Here is a 23,925-nt window from a genome sequence, read left to right as displayed (position 1 = left end):
AGATTTTGTGCTATCTAAAATGACCACAAAACCTTGAGATAAAAACTATGTTTTGCTGGTAGTCTGTTGGGAGTGCTGTTTTACTCTGTGATTGTACTATTTCACTGACCGTGGTTCTATTCTTACTGTTTTTTCAGAACAATCTTTTAAACTCTGTTCCCTTTACATTTTTGGTAGGAGTTGAACAAAATATATCTAACGGTATAGAATAGATGTTCAACTGGAGTGAAACAGTGTAAGCACACCACACCAACTTTTAATCCATGTACTCCAGTTAACATCCTCAGTATCTAAATGTGCCCCATCAGCTCTTATTGGAAATGTGAAGCTTCTGTCTACAAAACTAAAGCTATTCCTTATCCTTAATAATTTGAATTTCAGTATTACTTTTTTCTTAAGTATAGACATAATAAATTTACACCCTCATCTATTTTTTGCAAAGTAAATTCTATATCTAGTTCTGGTAAATCCTGTTATCGCAAACAGAAAACAGTAGATTTTTCAAAGCCTCTGCTCTTTTGAGAGGATGTAGCAAAACTTTCTTATTATTCCTCTGACAATTGCTCCTGTGGAAAAACTTGCATATCTCAGGAAACGTTAATCTCAGTGAAGCCTTTTGGTGCTTGACCTGTAGAAGAACTCATGCAAGTCATAGCACTTTTGCAACTGAAATCTAAAAAGCAGCATGCATTTTATGGTTTTAGTGCTTTTAACTTTTTCCTCTGTGAATTATGCATCCTTTTTGCAGTAGAGAAAGCAGGTGACAGTCCTCTTGAACCATTGTAGCTCAGACATTTTTACCTGTAATGGTGATGCGACTTAGACCTTTTTGGCCATATTTGTGGCATATTTTAGGGTCTTAGTGAAACTGTTCTAAAAACATACGTGTATGTACATATGTTCTTCTGTTAGGCAAATAGCAACAAACTCTGAATTTAATTTAAAAAAAAATCTTTGTAATAGGTAACTGTCTTAAATCTACAAATATACTAAATACTTTTGAGAGCCTGTCACTGGGGGTTCTGGAAGAAGGTCTTGGCAAGTGTACTGAAGTTTGCGTACAACACTTACAGTGGTACTCTAATATTTTTAGAATTCTGTTAGATGTTTTGGTAGAGGCATACGAAGATAAAGCATCTGGGAGAAAGATACTGAGCACACTGTTGGCGTTTGAAAGGTTCCTTCCCTCCCAGTTAGTGTCCAATGTGAAAGTTTCAAGTGCCTTGACCTCACACTAAGCTCGAGTTTGTTGTCAGTAGTATGATTTCTGCCGACTCAGCCCATGCTCCATTTATTTCTTGAAGACTCACCTATGTCACAGCTCATTTTTGCACCTGTGGTGCTTCTTCCTCTGCTTGGAACAATCTTCCTTGCCTAAGCTCCTTCTCTTCCTATTTCTTCCTTTCAAACATAAGGTTCTTGCATGGGGGCTGGCAGCATTAACTACTAATTCTAGAGTAACGTAAAATGAACATCTTCAGGGGAGAAAACATCATCCATTCGTCCTGTGCCTTTGAGCTGATCTTACTCACAGTTACACTAGTTTAAACCTATTTGCTGCTTCTGGTTAATGTCACAGTGAGTGTAGTTTCTGGTTCACCGTGTATTCACTGCATCATTGCTTTGTCTGAGACCAGAATTACACCAAGTTATTACAGCTTTTATCTCAACTGAAGTTTCTCTCCATCTGTGTTAATAGAGGCACAGAGAGGCAGCACGCAGTTCTGCGTGATTCTAGGATGACTGTATTAAGTAAAGGTCATTCTTGTGTTCTGTCCTCGCCTGGGCGTATGGAAGGTGATTGGGAATTTTGAAAGTACCTATGTATGTTGGCTGGCCCAGTCTTTATTACAAGTCTACGGGGATTGTGCTGTGGAGCAAAAACAAACAAGCATAAAAGCCACGCATAACAAAACCCAACATGCTATAGTTTCTTTAGATTGATGTTTGAATGTAACTAGGTTTCGCGGCTGAGCTTGAACAGTTCAGTTCCATTGTCATCCATATCGTCACATATTTTTTCCCTTCCAAAACAATACTCCTCTTCTATTACTCTTCTTCCTTTCCAAGCTTTTTTGGGTCATGTGTTCCAGGAGGGTTATATGGCATGTTTCTGGGGACGTGAAGCATTTATTATGCCCCATTCTACTTTGCTGTACTGCTTTGCAGAACTTCTGCAAAGTGAGGAGCCTGAGGAAGAGGAACATGATAGGAACATGGTAAGTGGAAAAAGAGGAGAAACCTTTCCCTTGAAAATAAGGAGATGACTCTGCGCTTACTCATCAGTTAATAATGCACAAGTTGTACTTTTAAATAAAAACGTATGCAAAATAATCGCCAAAAATTGTTTCCATAATCATTTAATGATGAGATATGAGCAATTTAAAGGCAGAAAAGACTTTCTACTGCAAATCATTCACAGGTGCAGTTTGAGACAAATCTTGATTGCGAACATTATTTAAAACTAACAATTGCATCTCATTTTACCACAGATTTTATGTAAGCTAAAATGACTGAGTTTCAAGTCAGCCATGAATCTTGAAAGAGGGTCTGGTGCTGAAGAGACAGTGAGCTCATGCCAGATGTATAAATTCCCAATAAACAGAAGAGAGATGTTTGAGGACTATAAGGAAGCCTTGATGATAAGGACTACATGGACTGGGAATGGCTAGTAAATTACAAATGACAGAATAGGTTGTATTATAAGATAAGATTATAAGATCTTTGTCGTAATAGCTGTATTTTTAAGGTAGGTGAGATGAAGAGAGGTTATTTGAGATGATCTTTGCCTGTAAATGTGGTTCATCGGTGTGTCAGGAGAGATCTGGGAGGGGAAAAAAGTTTTGTGGCAGGACGTGCTTAGAAGTCTTGCATTGGTTAGATACGTAATGTACTAGTATATAGTGTATTTATTGCAGTCAAAAAATGAATAAATTTGTGACCTGGACTTCAGGTGGTAGGTCAAGCTGTGTCTGAATCTGCGTTTGTGAGTAGATGCATTAAGCTGTGCTGTGTTTAAAATACGACACCTACTACGATATCTTTATTAAGTCAGTTTGTAATCATAAGGGCAAAGGGAAGTGAACTCAGGAATAAGTAGATCAGACAGATGTTTTCTTTTAAATCTGATTGTTACCACACGCTGGCTTGAGATTGTTCCCCGTAGCAGTTTGGCAGTAGGCTGAGCTTCTTCAGTTGACTTTGCCTAAAACAGATTTTGGAGACCTCCTATAAACTTTTTGCCCTTATTGGTGGGTTGTCTGTAAACTGACAAAGGAGCAGGTCAGGTAGCTAAGGCCAGCGTAGGTTCTCTCAGCACAGCTGCTTGCAGAGTGAATGTGTGGTCTGTGCCTTTGTCATTGACCTCTCCACGTTACAAGTTCAAAGTTTCACATCACTGAAATAGCGAATAATTGTGTTACCAGCTAACTGTAACTTTATCTGGGGCAATTGGAACATCTGCATTAAGGGAGAATAGTAGTGACCTTTTTCATATCAAGAACAGAAAGAAAAACTACAGGAATTTGTTTAAACTCGGTAGAAGGCTTTTTATTTGTTTTTTAGTTAGGACTGTCAGTAGAAAAATGTGTGACTGGAAATCATTCCTTTGTTTTTTAAAAAAAAAAAAAAGACATTTTTGACAGGTCTGTCATGATCATGTTACAAGAAGTTTATTCTGTTAAAAAGGGGATTTGGGGTGCATCACAAAGCTTGCTATACCTTTGCTAAGATAAAGACAGCACAAACAAAAGATTCTGTTTGGAAAAGACAAATCACGTGTAGCTGAGGTATGAAGTTTTGGTGCGTTTAGAAACAGTAGAATCAACACACGTTTCTAAAATCATTACTATACCTTTATGTTTGCTGTTCTTAAAACACATTCCTTTGTGTGTGATATACTAACTGAGACAGGAATATATTTTTATTAGAGTTTCAATTTTTCTTAAAAGATCAGATGATTTCTTTTTGTTTCATATCTGTAATATGCTGCTAACACGATTGAAAGTACGTTACTTTGTGCTAGTGGCTTGATCTGTGTTTCTTCTTTCACCTTTTGGAAATTAGATCTAGTGAGTAATAAACTCTTTCAGATCCAGAGCACCTCTTTTCATATATAGATATATATTTATATAGTGAACGAATACCATTACAGTGAAGCCCTGATCTTCACCGGAACCTATAGCTGCTACTTTAAAAACAATAATACAGAATGAATATCACAAGAAAAGATAAAAATATAGTGTTTATCATGTTTTTGAAAGGCTATCCTTTCCTAATAATCTCTGAATACTTTTATTTTTGATATCAGATTACTTTATAGTGCAGTCACCATTCCTACTTCAAAGAGGGTGACTTGCTAGTGACCCCTCTGTTGCTTAAGGGTAAGGATAACAAAGTTACTAGGGAAAATAAAAATTGGAGTAGAAGGTGTTCCTTGTGTCTGTTGTTTTACTTATTGAAGTATCTCTCCTTTATAATCTTTATTCTTCATAATTTGTAAGTAACATGATTTAACAGAAATATAGATTACAGAAATATAGATTACTACACAGTAATGAATTCTTTAAGGATCGTGATCATTTGGGAAAGTATGCCGAGAAGCTGGGAATTCTGTCTTCAGCCATCCAAAAATGTGCATTAAACAGCTCATTGTCATCTTTGGCATCTATCAAAGAGCTCACTGGAAGCAGCAGAGGTAATAAACAAAGCATGTTGGAGGAAGATGGTCCCCATGGGGAATAACTTCCGAGTTGTAGTGAAGCATTGTTTTCAAAAGACTTCGGATTACATTTTCACTGGATTATTAGACGTATGAAATGCGTATGTGATGGAGAGTTCAGGTTCAAAGAAGCTGCTGCTTCTGCATTCCCTGAAAAGCCCCACAACTCATGTTTACCTCAATACCTGACGTTCTGGCTCTGTACTAACCCACAGTGCATCCACCGATTTGTTAGAACAGTATTTAAGATGATACCTTTTTAAATTTTCTTTTTTAGCAGTCTGTTTTATGCATACAAAAACAGAGGCTTATAAGTAGGTGCTATTTTATTGTTTTCCAACTTGACTTCTTTTATGTTCTCTATGTTGTCAATATATTTATGTCCATAATATATTGACAGACAGGATTCAAGAGTCTCTAATAAAGAAATAGTGAGAGGATTGCAAACGCAACTTTCTTTTTTGTTTTGTTTACTTGATAGCTGTCTCTTTCATTTCTTTTCATGGCTGGAGATTGCATTTGGCCCACATGGTGAACTGAGTTACCTGAAAACCCAGTTACCATCCAGAACTCAGAAGGAATTGCTGCATTCTCTAAATCAAGCTCCACAAAAAGACGCAAGTATGCATATTTGGGAGGTGGTTTATGAAGAGGATATGAAGGCAGGTAATGGGCCAAATCTTGCAAATCCTCTCTGAAACAGATATACTATTCATATTTTTCCTCCTGATCTTCTGCTCAGCAAAAGCTGAATTTGGTGAGGTGGGATGCAGTGAACTACTGTGAGCTTTTAAGAAATAACAAAAGATCTTTTTTAGGGAATTTTTGGATGGTAAAGATAGATTGACAAAATGATTCATAGATTTTACTGTTGTTTGAGCTAGAGACCTGCCAAATCTATTACCTTTTTAGCTCCAATTCTAAAGTATCTTCCTATTAATAGACTGCTAATTACTAGAATTCCTTGTTAATGTCCCCAAATAGCAAATTGGGCTGGAAATCACTCGCCTACATGACTTTTACTGTTGACTTTATAGCCTCCTTTTATTAGGACAACAATAGTTAATATTATTTAGTAAGTATTAAATTGGGCTGCTAGAATGTAAACACCCAGTTCTTTGAATAAGGGATGATAATCCATCCTGTGATCTCTATGGTCAGGATCCACATGCCATTGCTTTTATTTTGACCCCTCCTTTCTTTTACATGCTGAATTCCTGCATGCTTCCCATTCCTTTTACAGCCCCATTTCAGTACTTGCTTTTAAAAGCTGAACCTGCTAATTCTTTGGTTTTTGGAGACTAATGTGGCAGGGTGAGATGTTAGGCTTTAGGGACTCAGGAGAGCTGCATGTAACATAGTACGTGAAGCTAGGTGTGGGGAGCAGTTAGCAGGGCGGGTGGGAGACTCTCTTGCATAGGTGGTGTGGATCTGGAGGGAGCATTGGGTAATGGATAGGGTCAGATTTGGAAAATCATCTTCTGTTCATTGCTGCACTGCATGGTTTAACCGCCTGGAGACTGGTGTGTCATGCCTGGGTATATCTGCTGTAGCAGGGGTGGTGCTGTGCGCTGAGGCATGATGTTAGGCAGCTTGGGTATTGTTCATGTGGGACCTACAAAAGGTATATGAAAATCACATTCAGCCCTTACTCCATCCTTGCTCTAAACTGTTCTTGTGTAAATACAGACATTTTAGCCAAATTATTCTGCATTTAGTTAACTAACTTACTGGAGATCTTAAAAAAAAAAAAAAATATATATATATATATTTATTTATTTATTTGTACTGGCAGGAGGAAGATGTGGGTCAGTTAGCAAAGCGATACACTGCCACAGTCGCTCAAAACCCACCAGATTTACTGATTTGGAAAACTGCCATCACCTTCTATGTCATATTCATTCAGTATCTCAGCCTAGTGCTCTGTATAGCTCTTTTAGCAAGCTTGCTGTTTGGTTCACTGGTGACTTCTTAAATGCTCCCTCTACCAAAATGTCAGACTTGCAGTGAATGTGTGCGTTCATGGTTTTTTGGTGCAAAAAAAAAAAAAAAAATTAGAGCTTTTGAAAAATTACTCTTGAAAGGAGCTCTGGCATTTTTGTGTCTTCCAACTTCTGGTGATCACAGCACAGTATAAGCAATGTTTGTGTGGTCACTCATATTGGAGTGTACTGAGTTCAGATGCACATGCTTTTGAAATTCCTAGCTTTTAGATTTGAACTGAGTATCCAAAAAGTGAAAACACATTTCAGGTTCTTTCATTTATTTTTATGATGGTAACATTTGGTGCCAAATGGGGCATTTTAATCACTTTTTTAATGCTGAAATTACTTGATTTTTAGCATTCCACATCAGAGAACTGAGGTAATTAGAGGAAAAGATTCATTTGTCTCTGCACTAGTATACTTAGCAGTCTAGTGAATTGCCATTTGAATTTCAGAATGCTTTGGGAAGTACAGGTTCGCTTTTATTATTAAAAAAAAAAAAAAAAAAATGCTTCGCAAGAATATTTTTGCAGGGGCAAGCAACGACTACTATATGCAGTTTAGTTAAACTGGTAGTGGTTTTGGCTTTCTAAGGAATATGGAGTTAGACATAAGTCTTAACTGCATTCTGCTGTTCTGTTTTTTCTTCACTGAAATTTCATTGTTTTTAAAACTTCAGGTGTGAAATGTTCCTCATTAAATTGCATACTACTGTTGATAGGGCAAATCCATCTAAACCATCATCTTCTCTTTGGAAAATTAAGAAAGTAAAGTCTGAAAATGTTGCAGTCTCTCAGGGAGACTGAGAAAGAAATGCTTTGCGTTATTTGATGTTAAATGGCTCTTGCAAGCCCTTTCAGTGCAGCTGTTGAAGGTAGCTGAGTTGCGTTTGCGTTCTTATTGGATTATTGGGATGATCAATACAAAAGATAAAACTGCAGGAAATAAGGAGCAGAAGTTTTGGGATAGGATAAGCTTCCAAGCCAACGGAGTGGGTGTGAAGGAAAAGGTTGAAGGTGGCCTGCGACATAAGGGCTGCTTCTCTGAAGTTTTACTCCTGTTTTTGCCTCCTTGTTGAAGGTGAAACAGGCTTTTGTACACGCTGCGTATCCTAAAGATCAAAATGATCTGGTTTGTTTGTTTTACTATGTCTCAGGTAGAACAGCCTGAAGATGGAGGGTTGTTAGTAACTCGTCCAGATTACAGCAGTTGGCCTGTGCAGTGAAGTTGTGGCACTGCTGAAAATAAATGGAGAACTCCCAACTGTGGGTGTAGGATCTCACCTGAGGACTCAGAATCAACAACCGAGTTTAACACTGTGGCACATGCTGAAAATTCAGTATGCACTCACCTGCTTTGCTGGGCTAGGGCTGGGATTGTGCCCACTAAATTTAGGTTTGAAAGTATGGGATAGTGCCAGTCAAATATTTGACTGATTGTAAGACTTTGGCTAGGCATGAATACTAACTAGTGTATGTCCCACTGTTTCCTGAGCCTCTGCAAGTTAAACTGGTAAAGGCTCAGGTAGGAAAGTCAGTATTTGTACCAGTGAATACCATACGCCACCTCCGTATGCTTAATTTACAAAATTTGGGGCAACTTCTCAAGTAATACATACACATGTGGTGTCTTGTAATTACTAAATATCTGTTTGTGTTTGGCTATGAATTCATCACTGTGGTAAGAGTGTGTACCCTTGTTAATGTTTTTGAAAATGTTCTTAAACAGTTAATGGCCCCTGAGTTTAATCTAGTTTAATGTGTTCGTCATTTTGCTTCTAGGCATATGTGTGTTTAGTCCTACTAGTGTTCACCATAGTCAGACTGCCACAAGTAGTACCCATCACATTAAAAGTGGTTCCCTTTACATGTGGCGGTGTCTGTGATGACTTTAGAAATAATTTTTTTCTTTAAATAAATAATTTTACTTTTTTATTGGGTCTAAAGGCTATTAAGTTTTAAATGCCATCTGCTTTTCATTAAAAAGACATTTCTATTTTAAATCCTTGACTGACTTTTATTAGAAAAAAAAAAAACCACACCAAAAAACTCAATATTTTTTTTTTTTAATCTTGGTGCTTTATCCATCAGCTAAATACAGAGCTGTAATCCCATTTGGCAAAGTATGCCTTGCTGTATGTGTGGATTTGTGCATATGGGTGTGTGTACATGGTTATTTTTATGCTTCCATAGTTCTTTATTTTTCTATTTGACTTCTTCTGCTTCCTCTTTAAATTTGTCCTGGTGCATGAATTATGAAGCTTAATTAAAGACTCATTTTATATTCACATGCAGAACTGGAAAATAAACACAGTCCTGAAGGGACAAGCGTTCATCCTTTTCTTTCATTCTCTCCATAATTAGAGATGCTCTTTGAATGTGCTATATAAAGTAATAACTTGTATTTGATATGTTTTCCTCAGTTCATCTACATTTAGTCTCAATACTACCGCCTATTTCAAAATCAGGCAGATGAACCATCTGCTGTAGGCATATGAATGTTGTAAATGGGATCAAATCTACAATTTATCAGCTGTACCCTTGTTAAGGGCTGTCATATTAGTCAATAATGATCTCAGTTGTGGCTTTAGGGGGAGAAGTGGGAGGTGGCCCAAAAGCTGTTAAGCTCAAAGTAACGTGCATTCCCAGTAGATTTACTGACAGGAAACTTGGATTTGGTTGTAGTCCAGTTATAGTAGAGTAGAATCAAAAGTTTGCAACCATAGAAGTACACTAAAGTAGCAAATGGCAATTTGCCATTTTTTTTACAGAGCTTTTCCCGAGTACAAGGCTCCCATGCAACATCCTCCCTTACCTTTTGCATCCCGTGGAGAGGAGACATTCCCAAATGGAGAACCCTCTAACTCTTTGCTCAGTAGGGGAAGGGGCCGTAGCCACTTCTGTGTAGGCAAGTAAAGGGGATCTTAATTAAGATCCACTTCTGTACAGATTCACTGATGATAGTGTTTTGTAGAGCTCACCAATAGATCCTCATGCTGGTTCTTAAACTGAACATGTTTGACATATGGATATGAGCCAAAGATTTTGTTTCTTGCCTTTCACCACCATCAGCATGCAGTTGTATACTAAATTTTGACTCACCGAGTTTGTAGTCTATGAATGTTAGAAATAGAGTTGTGTAAAGAAGCAATGTTATAATCTCCAAAGACATAGTGTAGCAGTTACCACAACTAGACACAAATTAGCCCATGGATTTGGGTCTTGATACAAACCTATGCTATGTTAAGGGAGAGGTGATGCAATCCTGAAAGGAATGACCAGAACTATGGTGGGTTGTTCAGCTGTTGATGTTTCTGACTAATGTGAACAGGTGTTACAGTACTTATTAGAAGTATAGGAGAATGAAAAAAATTGTTCTGTGTTATGCAACTTAGATTAATGAGTTTTTTGACCTTTTGGTTATGAATAATTTAATTATGCAAGGGTGTAAACTTCTGTAGCAAAATTTTAAATTATTAGAGCTCCAATTTGTCATCTTCTGTTCTTGATCTTACAGACTGGGCTTGGAAAAGTGGTTTGATATGAATATTTCATTCTCATATTCTGTGTAAATTTTGCTAAGCTATTCAAATTAATTGCATTAAAGATGGAGGATAGTAGCTAGTTTAATTTTTGTTTAACACTTCTTTTCTCTTTTCTGTACAAAACTGGCTTTCCATGCAGCTTTCACGTGGCCTGGTTACTACACTGAGGAAAACATGGTAATTAAGCAGGTCAGTTTCAGTGGCAGCTCATTCCAGACTTCTTAAAAACCCAATTCTGCAAATACTTAGTCTCCAGTAAGACAAACTGCTTTTTTATTTAAAGTCTGCAGAAATATTTTTGACTTAATTAGCTGTGTTTGCTTATGCAGCCCTTTCTTGGCCAACCAGCGTTTGGGAAACATTGGAGTAATTTTGTAGCTAATAATACAGTGAGAGATTCTTTTGACTGGGCCAGTAGAGGCCTTTTTTTTTTTTTTTTTGTGGTACAATGAGGGCTGACCCTGAAAGTAAGCTGCCTTTCCAAGAACAGGTGATAGTTTAAAGGTTGTAACCTTCATTATCCTTTCCTCCTACGTGTCAGCTTTATAGGCTTATTTTTTGTATCATTCACATAATTCTGAAGAAGAGAAATACCTTACAGCTTCCATGTTTTTAGCCTTTAGCCCGATGTGAAACTGTAATTGTTGGTTAAAGTTTAACCTAACGGACTGAGTGATATTTGAGAATAGAAGGCTCTAAAATAGCTCCAAGTAACATGGAAGATGTACTCTTAATATTTTCCGGAATTCTGTGACTTGTCAAACAGAAGTGCTTTCCAAGACAAAACTTGAATCCTGTAGGTGGGGTCGTTACTATGTGGAGGTGCTGTTGTCCAGAGAAGGAATTACACAGATTAAGAAAAATTATATTTACAGGAAATTTGGATGAGAGGTTCTTTGTCAACAAAAGACAAGGAGGAAGAAGTATGGGTGATGATAGTTAAGGAATCCTTCTAATCAAATTCCGGACTCTCAAGTACTATTTATCCTTTATTTCCTTTTACCTCTGTAAACATGGCTGTTACTTCTCTTTGCATAGTTTTGTATCCAAATATTGCGATAACCTGTGTCGTGACCATTTTTCCAATTTTCATTGACTTTCTCAGTATTAGGCAGAAATTTACGGCATCTATGTTGTGAGTTTCTGGCCTAGACTCGTACTCCCAATCCAAATTTCACCAATTTCAGAAGGACTGTGTTTAGTTTTGCCCCAAAGAGTTTCACGGTAGAACTGAAGTTTATAGCAAGGCTGGAAAGAAAACCCTGGGGAGATAATTTCAGACTCTTAACTTATTCGCTAGAGAACACTGCTTCTCATACAAATTGCTACAAATCTCTCTACTCGGCGAGGCCAACTGTGAAATGAGAATAATAATGCTTATGCACCTTTGTAAAGTGATTTCAAACCTACAAATGGAAATTTAAGTTCAAGCAGCATTATTAAGCACGTTTTGCAGATAGGGTAATGAAGAAAGAGTTTCAGAGTCTTAGCTTTTTATTGGTATTTCTTCCTAAAATTTGTTAACTCACTGGTGAGGGTGTATTTTCTGTAGCTTTCTGGATCTGATGAACAGCTGATAAAAGTCTGTTGCAGCCTGGCAGTCCTATTGTTCAGTCTGTAGAAATTATGCTTTTAGATCTTCTGCTATGATATTCTCTGTGAGCTGACACAGATGTTGCTCAACACGTAAAAGGAAACTCAACACAGGGCCTCTAGAACCCATTTGAAATTCTAAGGACACTTTTATTTTAAAGGGGGTGGCCATAGACAGGCTAATAGATCATCAGTTCTATTAACTGAAGTCCTATGTTTGTCCATGGAGCAGATGAAGAAAGCCAAAAGTTTTCTTCACAAAATCATATTACAGAAATAATTAGATTAAGAAATAATAATAATAAATGTGATACTACTTTTAATCATCCTTCTGTTTTTAAGCCTTTGGGATTTGCATTTTCAAGCCCAGCTTCCCAGCTCTAAAGGATTAAAAACTCACTTGAAATACATGGAAGTTAATGGTAAGACTGAATGAGACTTTTTTTTTTAATGCAAAATGGCAAAATTGTTTTGATTTTAAAATCTGTCAAACACTGTAAGCGTTTGTCTGTTACGTTTCAGACTGTTGTTGAAAATACCAATATGATGCAAATTGCTTTGGGTTTTGTTGATTTGATCTCATGCTTGCTAGGATGCTGATTCAGCAGAGGTTTCAGACTCAGTTAAAATGTAAGCAGATGTGTAGCTCCTCTGAAATGGATGAGATTGCTTTAAAGTTTAAATCTAAGCCTGTGTTACAGGGTTGCTTTGGTGTATTTTTTGGAGTGGGCCGTTGATGCCTGGTCCTTTCAGACTGAATATTAGAACGTCGAATGTTAAAGATGTTTCTAAAGGGCCGAGCTTAATTGATGAGCTCTGGATACCTCTGTTAAAAATATGCTACCTGAGGCTGTGAGGACATGGGACAGCTGTGCACACTCGAACGTCTAACTCTAAAAAGAAAATATTAGAAGAAGTTGGAGACAAATGCAGTTCTCTGCACGGTTTTCAAATGATCTCAAAAAGCTATAGTGAGTTTGGATGGCATAGCAGTGGAAGCACTAGAATGTGTGTTGAAGTCCATTTTAAATAGTCAAATAAACCAGAAGACATCAGAATGAAATTATTTCATGGCAGCCTTTATATTCACAGCATGAGAAGCAATAAAGATATTTACAATATAAAGTTCCATATCAGGAACCTAAATTAGGGCTCAGAAAGAGATATTGCTTATTTAAAAAGAGATGTTCACTAAGACAGTCATGTTGCTGTTCTGCTGTATGGATTTATGGTTTTGAAATGGTTATGCCCCATAACTCTTAATTAAGCTTGACAGTTTTAGTATTGAAATTGAAGGAGCTGGTTGGAAAGATAGTCTGCAAACAAGAGCCTCTCTTAGCGGTCCCAGAGCTTGTCTTTATTTACAGGCTTTACTGTATTGTGGAGGAAGGAAGTAACAGTTATCTTTAATTATACATGAACTGCACCATGTCAAACAAGTGACTATAAACAAACACAAGCAGTTTATAATAAAAACAGTTATAGACTTTCTGCAGGGACTGAACCTACCAAACCTTTATATGTGTGAATAGTGTTTTATGGGAAGAGCTTGTTGTATTGATTGCGGTAGGTCTGCTGGGGGTAGGCTGTGATAGGCTGTGTGAGTAGTCTACTTATAGGGGTAGTGTGGTGGGCCTATTTTCTTGTGTGCCTGAATTTGCTGGATCACGTTCTACCAGACTACAAAGAGTTCCCAAGTGATGATACCATCAGACCATTTACTGATTAACTTGGTACCATTTACCATTGAGTTTGATATTGCAAAGGGCTTTCACAATCTTGGTTAAAAGTTAGATAAAGGATTAACAGGGTTCGTTCGTAAGTTTTCAACATTGGATGATTTTTGAATACCTTTAGAACAAGCAGCAATGTTCTGGCAGTGGCCTGTGACCGTTTCTTTATTGTCCAATTGTTTTATTTCAAAATACAAATGTTAGCCACGTCCTGATTTTAGTAAGTCCACTGAACAGCTTACCTGATCTGTTCAGTCCACAGAACTTTGACTTCAGATCCTATTTTTCTGCCAGAAGGCAGCACAATGACATATTGCAGAATAAAATCTAAAGGGGAATCTCATCGAAGTTGCATAAAAATTCCTTACGTGACTGATAGTATAATGCAATTTTCACTGCCTTTGTCTGTTTAGCTTTCTTTTAGTTTATTTTAGCTTATTTTCTCTAGATGTAGCTTTATCTATTTATAAAATAAATAAAAGTAGGTCTTAAAAGTGTTTTGTTTTAAAAAAAAAAAAAAAAAAAAAAAGCCCGTAGAGGATTTAAAGTTATAGAATGTCCTAAAACAGGCTGCAGAACTCACTTACTTCTGTTAGGTAGAAAATTAACTCTGAAAATATTAACTTCAAAGTAAAACTCGTAGAATGTTTGTGAAGGTTTTTGCCAAACAGTCATTATTTTTACTTCCTACTTCTATTAGAAGGATTCTCAGGATAATCACAAAAAACACTCACCTGTTCATTATTTTTTAACAGAATCTCACTCTGGGGCTTGAACTCCCTCCTGCTGCCACCAGCAGACTTGGAGACTGTTATTCTATCTTCCTGCAAAAGCCCCTTTTGACTAGTAAAAGTTCTAGATGGCACTCCAGACCTTTCATTAAATCCACTCACTTCAAAGTATAGAATAATGTCCTTAGGGAAAACCGCAGGACTGAAAAGGGTGTATGGGCCCTAACGTCCTTTCTGATGTCCAGCTATAACAGGCTGGCTGTGTTACAGAGCTTGCTCTCTTGGCATGAATTTTCATCAATGGTTATAAGATGAAGTCGTGGTCTCAAAGGAGTTAATGGGAGTTTTTTCATTATCTTGCCTATAATTCCTCAATAAATAATGGATGGTTGCAGAAATCACTTATAATTTATGTAACTCCTGATCTCACTTCACCTTCTAAATACAAGACCCAGCTGATTCCAAAATCCAAAGTAGTAGATGATAGTTAGATTGTGTATACAGTTTGGAGGGAGAATTTGGGGTATATGATGAGTACAACCCATGAGAAAAACAGCATGCAGAGCAAGAATCTGGCTGAGCTTGTCTATAGGAAGACCATGAGGGAGAAAGGGAAGAAAGAGGCATGTAAAATTCTACTTCTCTGTAGATTTAGACATTTTATGCTGTGCTGCAGAAAGTTATTTACTACTTTTATGATTCAAAAGTCCCACATCATCTGAGGGTAGTCAGAGTACCCCTCTTCTCACAGAAAAATATCCTATAAAACCAGAGGTTAGGCTTTTCTGCGAAAGCACAACCACACGTTAGAAAGGAGTCAATAGTGGGTTTAATGTTCTTGAAATAACATGATGAAGTACTTGGAGGACTTACCATTGATGTGAAAGAGAGATTTGGATAAATAAGCTTTGGAGAACAAAGTGTATCCATATCCAGGTCAGTAGACTGCAGAGTCAGATTACATGTGCTCCTGCTATTTAATTAGCATACAAAAATAACTCAAATAATTTACTTAATTTTTGGAAGGGGCAGAGAAAAGGAAGTACGTGCCTGCCTGAGAATAACCCATTTGATGGGGACAGCGCTGCCCTGACTGAAGAAGGGTTTGGATGCAAGTTCCCTGTGAGAAAGGAGGGATCTGAATGGGTTATCAGCCTCTTGAGGGAGTGCTCCAACTAGTAACCTGTCATGATAAAAGGTATACCCCCTTCCCATTTTTTAAAAAGGAGATGGTTAATGCTGTGAAGCCAGATCCATTAGATATGCTATGAGAACAGCTACTTCAGACTTGCCCTTCTAATGAGATCAGTTGAAAAATGTCTAGTTTGTGAATAGCAGTGGTGCTTTGAGATCAAAGAAGGTATCAGATTGCGTCAGCCTCTTAAACTTGAGGTACTTCTGGATGCAGATGGAAATCTGACTTTGTGCCTAGGAAATGTTGATGCCAATAACAGAAGTGTCACTGGATTGCTTGGTGGCAGCAGAGCAGGGGTTTGCAAAGCAACGCTTCTGAATCCTTGCTTAGTTTATTGTGCTCAATACCAGTTTGCCAGAAGAGACCACTGAATCTCATTGTCTGCCTTCTGTGCCTTGTTACTTGTTGAGGTCATGCCACTCTTGTAGTGTGCGGATGGAGCCACGTTGCCAGGAGGACTTGGCTAACGTGGAAAGGCTGCGCACAGCAATCGGAGCCAGTCAGCTCTTGTAATGGCTGAAGGCCGTAACTCAGCCAGGGAGTTTGTGCACCTAGTTGTAACCCTAGGATTAGAGAAATTGCAGATAACAAGTTTTGTCAGTATGGTGTGTTCAGGCAATGTGATGCTGCATTTTCAAAGTGCAAGGAGGCATGATATTAGATTTAGTTGTTGACCAGCTAGGAAGTAAGCAACTGTCTTCAGTTTTTCTTTTTAAGTTTTCAATTTACTTGAATATCTGCAGTAGTAATTTTGGGGGCGCTGAAGAGGTTGGTGGTTCCTATTATTAATTTCTCTAGAGTGAAGATACTTCAATATCTTGAGGAAAAAAGGTTAAAATTAGAAGCTAACTCTTTATACAAATTAGTATCCTTTTTCAGCATAAAGGTAAGATGGGCATTTCATAGGTTTTCCCTACATCTGTTTGTATGTTCGTGCTGATGTAAATTTTAGGCTCCAGTCCTATTGCACTGTGCTTAGAAAGTTTAAACAGGAAGGTAAAATTAGGCATAGCACTATCAATATTTATAGCAAACCTGTATGTCTAATTCTAGTCTTTTAAGAGCTTCCAATTGGTATAGGACTCACAAAGTGTAAAGTAGGTACTGTCTCATAATATGACTTGTCTGCATAGAACTTTTGTCTTTAGAAGAAGGTAGCTGGAGCAGAAATTCTGCACTGCTAAAGTTTATCTGAAATATGAAAGGTCAAATCAAATTCTGTGGTCGTGGGCTCTAGACTTTGTATTGTGCAGAAAGTTCCCCCTTCTGCTGTATTAGTCCTTGGTCATCTCTTCAGCCTCAGATGGCAATTTTTTTCCCTGGCACAGGATGAGAGAAATGCATGTGATTAATTTCTTAGGCCCTTAGTTACCTATGTTTATACCAGAAATCTCTTTCCTTTTGGTATTGCTGTGCAATTTAAGAGAGACCAAACAGTAATCTTGAGAACCAGAGGAGCGTAAGCCATAAGATGATAACATCTCAACTAAAAAATCCCTACTGCTTCCAGATAATTCTGAACTTCATTGTGCTCAGGATGAAATGAAAGACCTATTTTCACAAGGCTTTCCACAGTAGGGAGTGATGGATGGACGGTCCAGTAACATCTCTTTGGAGACAAGCTGCAAGGGTAAGAGGTAAACCAAGCCAAAGGCCTTGTGATTGCAAATGGTGTATATGTCAGTGTATCTCTCCAGGAGTGCATTAGAGTTCGCTTACCTTTCAAGCCTTTATCTCCCTACAGTGATTGTTTTCTGTGATTTTGTTTTCAAACAAGAACTGCTATAGGGGCATAGGCATCACTTCCATATATATGATAATATGAAGTGTGATTGTTATGTTGCCTCTTTAAATAGATGATTCTCATGATTCAGTTTGGTTGAATATTGCCTGGAGAACTGAATCCTGTCTTTTCCTTAGCCATGGAGTTTCTCTGTGATGCTGGGCAAGTTACCTAAAACTGAAAACTTATTGCTGGGAACTGTAGCCATCTGGTCTTATTCTGCCTTACCAGACTGAGGTGTTTGACACCTGAAGAGCCGAAGTCTCAAGCATTCAGAGGTGCGGCTAGGTCTATAGGAAAGCTGTGTCCCATCACATACCGAGCATACAGAAAATGCAGCCCTCAGAGTCTCCAGAGGAACACCAGAATTATTGAAAAGTTTTCATTGCAAGGCGTTAGCACTCTGTTGGAAGCAGCAGTGGTCAGTAATGGAAGTGGGATGTCCTGTGGCTATGGCTGTGTTTGTGACTTATTATGAAAATGTAGCTGTTCTGAAGTCTTCCACATAAACTCTTGTGGTAGGGTCTCTGGAGAATATCCCGTTTTATCTTTACAGTAGGACTATTTGCACAAATCTCCTTTTCTTCCTACTCCTTTTGCTGGAATTTTCCTTGAGAATTAGGAGCTGTGGAATATTTAAAAATCAATAGAATTTGCATGAAAAAATCGATACTAAAATAGATTGATGGGGATAACCGCATTTGCACGAAAAGCAGCTGGGTATGCATATTTGATTTATTCATTCGATAAGTTTGAGAACATGTTTGTAAGGTCTGTGATCCTTTTGCATAATTTGTGTTGGTTTATTATTGGAGTTGTCACACTTAAGAGGAAAATTTAATGGCTTGTTTGAAGGCTTAGGATTCAGAGTGGTAAAATGCAGCTACACAATGTTTCATAAATACTGGCTATAATTAACACAATAGTCCAAGCTTAACTATTTCTCTTAATTAAAGCTGACAACTACTTTATTAGGAAGAGTACAGTCATGGGGAATGGATTTTACTGACTGACTTGAAATAACTTTTTCCTTTCTAAAAGTAGCAGCTCTATGGGAGTTGTTGGGAAACTTCTTATACATGAAACGTTTACACTTCAGAGTATTGATTTGGGGTGATTAAGTTTGAAATGATCCTTTCTGGATTCCTCAGTATCACAGCAGAGCACTGGGTTTCCCAAAGAAGAGAAGCACTGATGAAGGAAAACTTGGTTCAAGCAACAGAATGGCAGAGGATGGTGCTTCTTTGTGTAAGACACGTTATCTGTTAAGCACAAAAGGAATTCCTACTCTGAAATGTAACCCAAAAAAAAGGATATATTGGGAGTTAACATTGTTAAGTGCTTTTCCCTCAATTTATCATGCAGATTTGCTTAAGTTTCAGGTTAATTACATATTTCTCCCTTCCCTGTTCCTATGAAACAGGTACAAGTGTCACATTGGCTCTTAAATATAACAATCCAAAGTTGGAGACAAATTTTGACAAGTGTAAGATTGCAAAAATGTAGACCATGTTTACATTAGGCTGATGTTGTGACATTAGTCTTACTTGTTTCATAAAAGCATTGCAAAAAAAGATTGATAATCTAAAGCCACATGACTATGGGTACATCTATGTTATTCTTGATCCAAAATAAAAAACTATGCTTTTGAAGCAAGTTTCCTGATCCTATCTACTTCCTGTGCTTTGCTTCACAATGGCATACTGGTTTTGGAACACACAAACTAATTTTCTTTTGGAGGAAACTAAAAAAGTTCTCCAGGAGCACGCGTAATGCTCCCCTACTGCTAAGGGGCATTTAGTCCACAGGACCAGACTAGACCTAGCCTCAGGTAACCTTCCGCCCTCTTCTCTTCCCCAAAACTTATAGTGTGGACATCATACCTTCAGCATCAACTGTTTTGATCTGTAGATCTGTTTTTATTGTGCCATGCTATTTACTAATATAGACAGTGATAGTGTCTATTGTCAGTGAATTGTCAAAGACATTCAGTTGATAAAACTACAGTTTTGTCCTCTGGGGCAAAATGAAGTTTCAAGAATAATTCCTACGTTAGCGGGTAAATAGGGAACGCAGCCGCATGTCAGGTAAGAAACTACAGAGTTTGTTTCAATGTTTTAAAAAAAAAAAAAAAAAAAAAAGAGAGAGAGAGAGAGAGAAAAAACTCTTCCAGGAAACTTGGGGTGCTTAGAAGTCTGATGGACTCATTCTCTTGTAATTATGCTACTAGTTTTTGTCTGTTTGTTTGTTTTTTTTCCTAATGAAACCTTTATTCACTTCATTTCTAATGAGGAAGTTGTTCCAGTTGAGTAGTTTGTGAAGTGGATGTTAACTGCTATTAATAGCAGCACCATGAATGAAAAAGCTCTGAATGAAATGATGTTTGTAGAAACTAGCAAGTAGTTCTTCCCAGAGCACCATTGTTGTGGAGTTTAAACCTGGGAACAGGTGCTTCCTTGGCAGAAATTGATGTAGATTTGGTGCTGGTCTCCCAAACTCAATTTATTTTAGCTTTAAAATACAAATTCTCTGGGTTCAGTTAACATCTCTCTCTGTGCGCCAAGCATTTATTTCCTTTTTCATAAAAGGAAGGTGAAAAAATTAGACAGTATATTTTCATTTCTTTAGTGGAAACTTGGCTTCAGTGTTTTGGATTTTTTTCAGGTGATCTGTGGAACAAACTGCCTATTATAGCTGAAATAAAAATGTTGATGAATGACAAAGAAACAGCTAATTGTGCTAGGACTAATATAACAAAATGCAAAAATTTTTTACCAAAAAGCTTTTGAGGTTGCAGTGAGCAGTTAAAATACATTTACTTTCTGTGTAGTCAGTGCTACAGTCGTTTTCTGCCAGTGGAGACAACAAAAGATACCGTTCTAGGTTCCTTTATCTTACTTAGATGTAAAGCCAGAACACTTCAGATGTAATCAGTGATATTTTTCTAACTGAGCTTGATATAAACAGGAATGTAGTCCAAGATTATAGATTATTATTCAATAAATAGTCATGTTTCTAATTTCAGAAATTTTGATGTTTTCTTTAAGTGTTTGTTAAAGTTACCTACTGCATTGTATGGCACTGAATGCTGGTTTTTGCTTGATATCATATTTCCTACTTACATCAACTCACTCATCAATCATTCTGTGCCAGTGAAATCCGATAGCAGAAGTTCCCATTCCAACTGGTCTCTAACAACATTTGCTACTATGCAAGAACCAAGTCTTTCATTCCACATAGTATGTTAATAACATGTTTGAAGTAAAAACTGATCATTTCTGACTATTTGGCAGGTTCCATTTCAATTAAATAGTAAAATTTGATGTATTCATTTAAAAAAAAAATTCATTGAAGTGTTTTTTTTTTTTAAGTTAGCTACAGTAATATCCTTACCCCTCTTCACTGTAGTTCTGCATAAAAGTTGTTTTATTATGTTTGCTGGTTTCATAAAACTGATTTTTTTTTTTTTTTTAGGATTTGTTAGGATAGGCTCCCTCTAAATATAGATTCTCTGTAGTATTCTTAGAATCACAGTTTCAACGCTAATTCTTGTACAGGAGGAGAAACTTCAACTGTCATAAGCAAAACAACCTCAGACAGTTACTCAGCTGTCTTTTATCAGTGTCAGTATTTTGGAATTGTGAAAAAATTCCATTTCCCTTCCCACATATCTAACATTGGTGAGATAAATAGGCAGTGACTAATCATTTAAAAAATGAATTTCTGGTGTAGGAATTTTCTAAATGATGGTACTGGAGACTTGACAAGGAAACAAGACCCCTTGATAGGTCACTGGAAGGATAAGGAATGACTGCTCTTCCGGCAAGCAGTAAACCAGGAATAGTGTGGCTTGGCAAGAGACAACTGTGGTGGTTGAAGCTCTGACTTTGTATTCGTACTTCATTTATACCCCAAGGCATGCCAGTATCTTCGCACAACATATACCCCCATTGTGTGTTACTACTTACATCATTTCACTAAGAATGAGAACAACAGTGGTCTTTCCCAAAAGGCCTTTTGTTTGAAGTAATGAAAACTTTTTTCTGCTTAGAAAATACAGTAGCCAGGAAACTTGCAGTATGTGGAATAACTTCTGACAATATAATACTAACACTGAAAAGAAACAGAGAAGGGGTGTATATTATTATACTGGCTGCCAGACAAAAGGTTGTATTTAAAAATATATATGCCTCTTGAATATGACTTGTGACAGGCATACAGCCTGAAGATTGGCATGTGACAAGGGGAAATCAATAAAAAATGCACAATGATATTATAAATATTTATAGACTGGCTAGATGAATACAATATGACAGGGAGAAGCCAAGAAGGCTTTTAAAATAGTAAATGTACCTCTAAAACATACTAAAGTTCTTCTGAGTGAGGTAAGATGGGACATAAGGCATTACTCAGGCTCTCATTTAGAGGGACGATCACAACATCTTTGATTAAAATCCTTTATAAGCAACCATGAAAAAGGCTTAGTCAAAGAAGTAGTGAGGCTAAGTAAAGTTGGAAAACAGGAAAAAAAATAAAAGAATGCTTTTCAGAAGGGAAGATGTTATTCTCTGACTGTCCCAGTGGGACATGTACTGTTATTGTTCATTGATTTACAACCTAGAAAGGTGAGGAAATAGTTCTGTTTGCTGCAGGATTAAAAAGAGCCAACTCTGTCCAAAGATTAGGAATTTTCCAAGAGCCCTTAAAAGAGTATGGATGGGTGTAACTGACTGTTGACATGGTTGCACATCTGCTATTGCATAGATCTGAAAGCTATGCCTGCAAGACCGCAAGGTTTATAAGCAGCAAAAGGAGAGCGTAGGTAAGAGTGGAAATCAACAAATTTGGTTCCTTAAATACATGGAGAAATATTCCTTCAGTCGTTCTTCTATCCTCCTGTCCCAAAGAACTTAGGCTTTACTGTGTGGCAAATTCCAGAGGTCTGAAGCTACTGAAAACTATAGGAGGACTTACATTGTGGGGCTCTGCCCCATTCATTCTCTATTTCGGTGAAAACGTCAAAAATCAGCTGAAGGTTTTATATGGAAGAATTTACACTTTTCTGCTTGTGCTGCAGATGGCTGAATTTGCTCACTCTGCAAAAGTTGCAAGAAGAGTACATAATGAAAGGGAAATTTACTAAAAATGGAAGAAGCTAGGCAAGGGACCGACTTGTTCCACCTCAGCGGCAGTGAGGCCAACAAAAGCCTATTCAGCAGAGATATTTGTATCTGGGGACAAGATATTTCCTGTGCTGAATTCTTACTTTCAGTGTTCTCCTCCTTGTCCAACAGGGCACGGTTTTGCTAATGGTTGGGTCAGGGTGCTAATTATCTTTGTGAAAAATGGGTGGGTAGACAGTCTAGGAGATAGATGTGTCCTAATTTGTTAAGGGCTTTTAAAGATAAATGGCCTTGAAGTAGGTTTGTTTTCAAATGGATAGCCAGTAGAGTACCCAAAGCAGTGGCAAAGTGAGCTCTCATCAGTTTTTCTAAGTGATGCATATTCTGTCCGCTGATGCAGTCTTTGCCATCAGAAGTCCCAATTTATTAATAGCTTTTAAGGCAATGATAGTAAATTACTGCAGTCCAATTTTATTACTGTTTCACCTCTACTGAAGACCAAACGCTTTATGCAGCTTCATATTAACTCAGTGAGTACCATTAAAATATTGACATTTAGGCTTGTTTGGGTAGCATTAATCATAGCATTTTATTATGCATTAATTGCAGTTGTTTGAAATGACCAGAGCATTACCTTTTCTAAAAGCAGGAAAAAAATTTATACTTCTCCACACTGGCAATTCATGACCATGCTTTTTTTTTTTTTTTTTTTTTTAAAAAAAAAAGCCCTCCTAATTAGGTGGGCCGGAGGCATCTCTTCCTTTCCTCCTTTGCTTCAGCTGCACAAGTAAGAACCAGCTGTTCTTACAGATCTTGTTGGGAGCCCTTGCACGTATAATTTCTGAAAATCAGCCTCTGAAGTCTCAATGTGAATATCCACAGCCAGGGCCGTGTCCTCAAAAAATATTTCTTAATATCACAGAATCACAGAATGGTTGAGGTTGGAAGGGACCTCTGGAGATCATCTAGTCCAACCTCCCTGCTCAAGCAGGGTCCTCTAGAGCACATTGCCCAGGATCGCATCCAGGCGGGTTTTGAATATCTCTAGCGAAGGAGACTCCACAACCTCTCTGGACAACCTGGTCCAGTGCTCTGTCACCCTCACAGTCAAGAAGTTTTTCCTCAGAAATAACGAAAATTATTTTCCTTATATTTCCTGTATTTTCCTCAGAAATAATAATACATAGCAAGAGTACTCCTAATGTGCAAAAAAAAAAAGCCAAAATCTACTGTTTTTCCATATGCTGATATAGCTTAAGGTTTAAAACAGACACAGGAACGCCTTTTGTGATTCATCGGCCAGCAGGAGTAGGTTTACAGTGTCCACGTCTGTTTGTATTATCATATGGGTAAAAGAACCTGTTAGGTTTGCTGACTCTTTCAGTGGAGGGCATCACTGGATGATTATGTTTAATATAAGGAGTTGGCAGCCTTTCTCATTTAACCATCATTAGCAGATCTGCTGCTGAGGTTCCATTTTGTGAGGCAGCTGGAAATTGGTACTTAGTTTGAATGTAT

The 23,925-nt window shown here is 37.5% G+C and overlaps 1 protein-coding gene across 14 annotated transcripts in view; it reads left to right on the top strand.

Annotated features, from left to right (window-relative positions):
- The window catches only part of TPK1 (thiamin pyrophosphokinase 1), a 305,490-nt gene that overhangs the window by 32,000 nt on the left and 249,565 nt on the right, over positions 1–23,925 (top strand). Inside the window, exon 1 of one of the 14 annotated variants that reach the window (XM_068936025.1) lies at positions 19,330–19,371. The exons of 12 other annotated variants lie outside the window; for them this stretch is intronic. Coding sequence is in view for 1 of the 2 variants with exons in the window: in XM_068936021.1 (XP_068792122.1) it covers positions 19,365–19,371 (7 nt within the window). In the remaining variant the exon portion in view is untranslated. Of the gene's footprint in view, positions 1–19,329; positions 19,372–23,925 lie in introns of those variants that run through there. One more of the 14 variants, XM_068936021.1, reaches the window with a different exon arrangement.

This window comes from Struthio camelus, chromosome 2 (assembly GCF_040807025.1).
Source record: "Struthio camelus isolate bStrCam1 chromosome 2, bStrCam1.hap1, whole genome shotgun sequence".
NCBI classification, from domain to species: Eukaryota; Metazoa; Chordata; class Aves; order Struthioniformes; family Struthionidae; genus Struthio; species Struthio camelus.
This window is presented reverse-complemented; position numbering and strand designations above follow the sequence as displayed.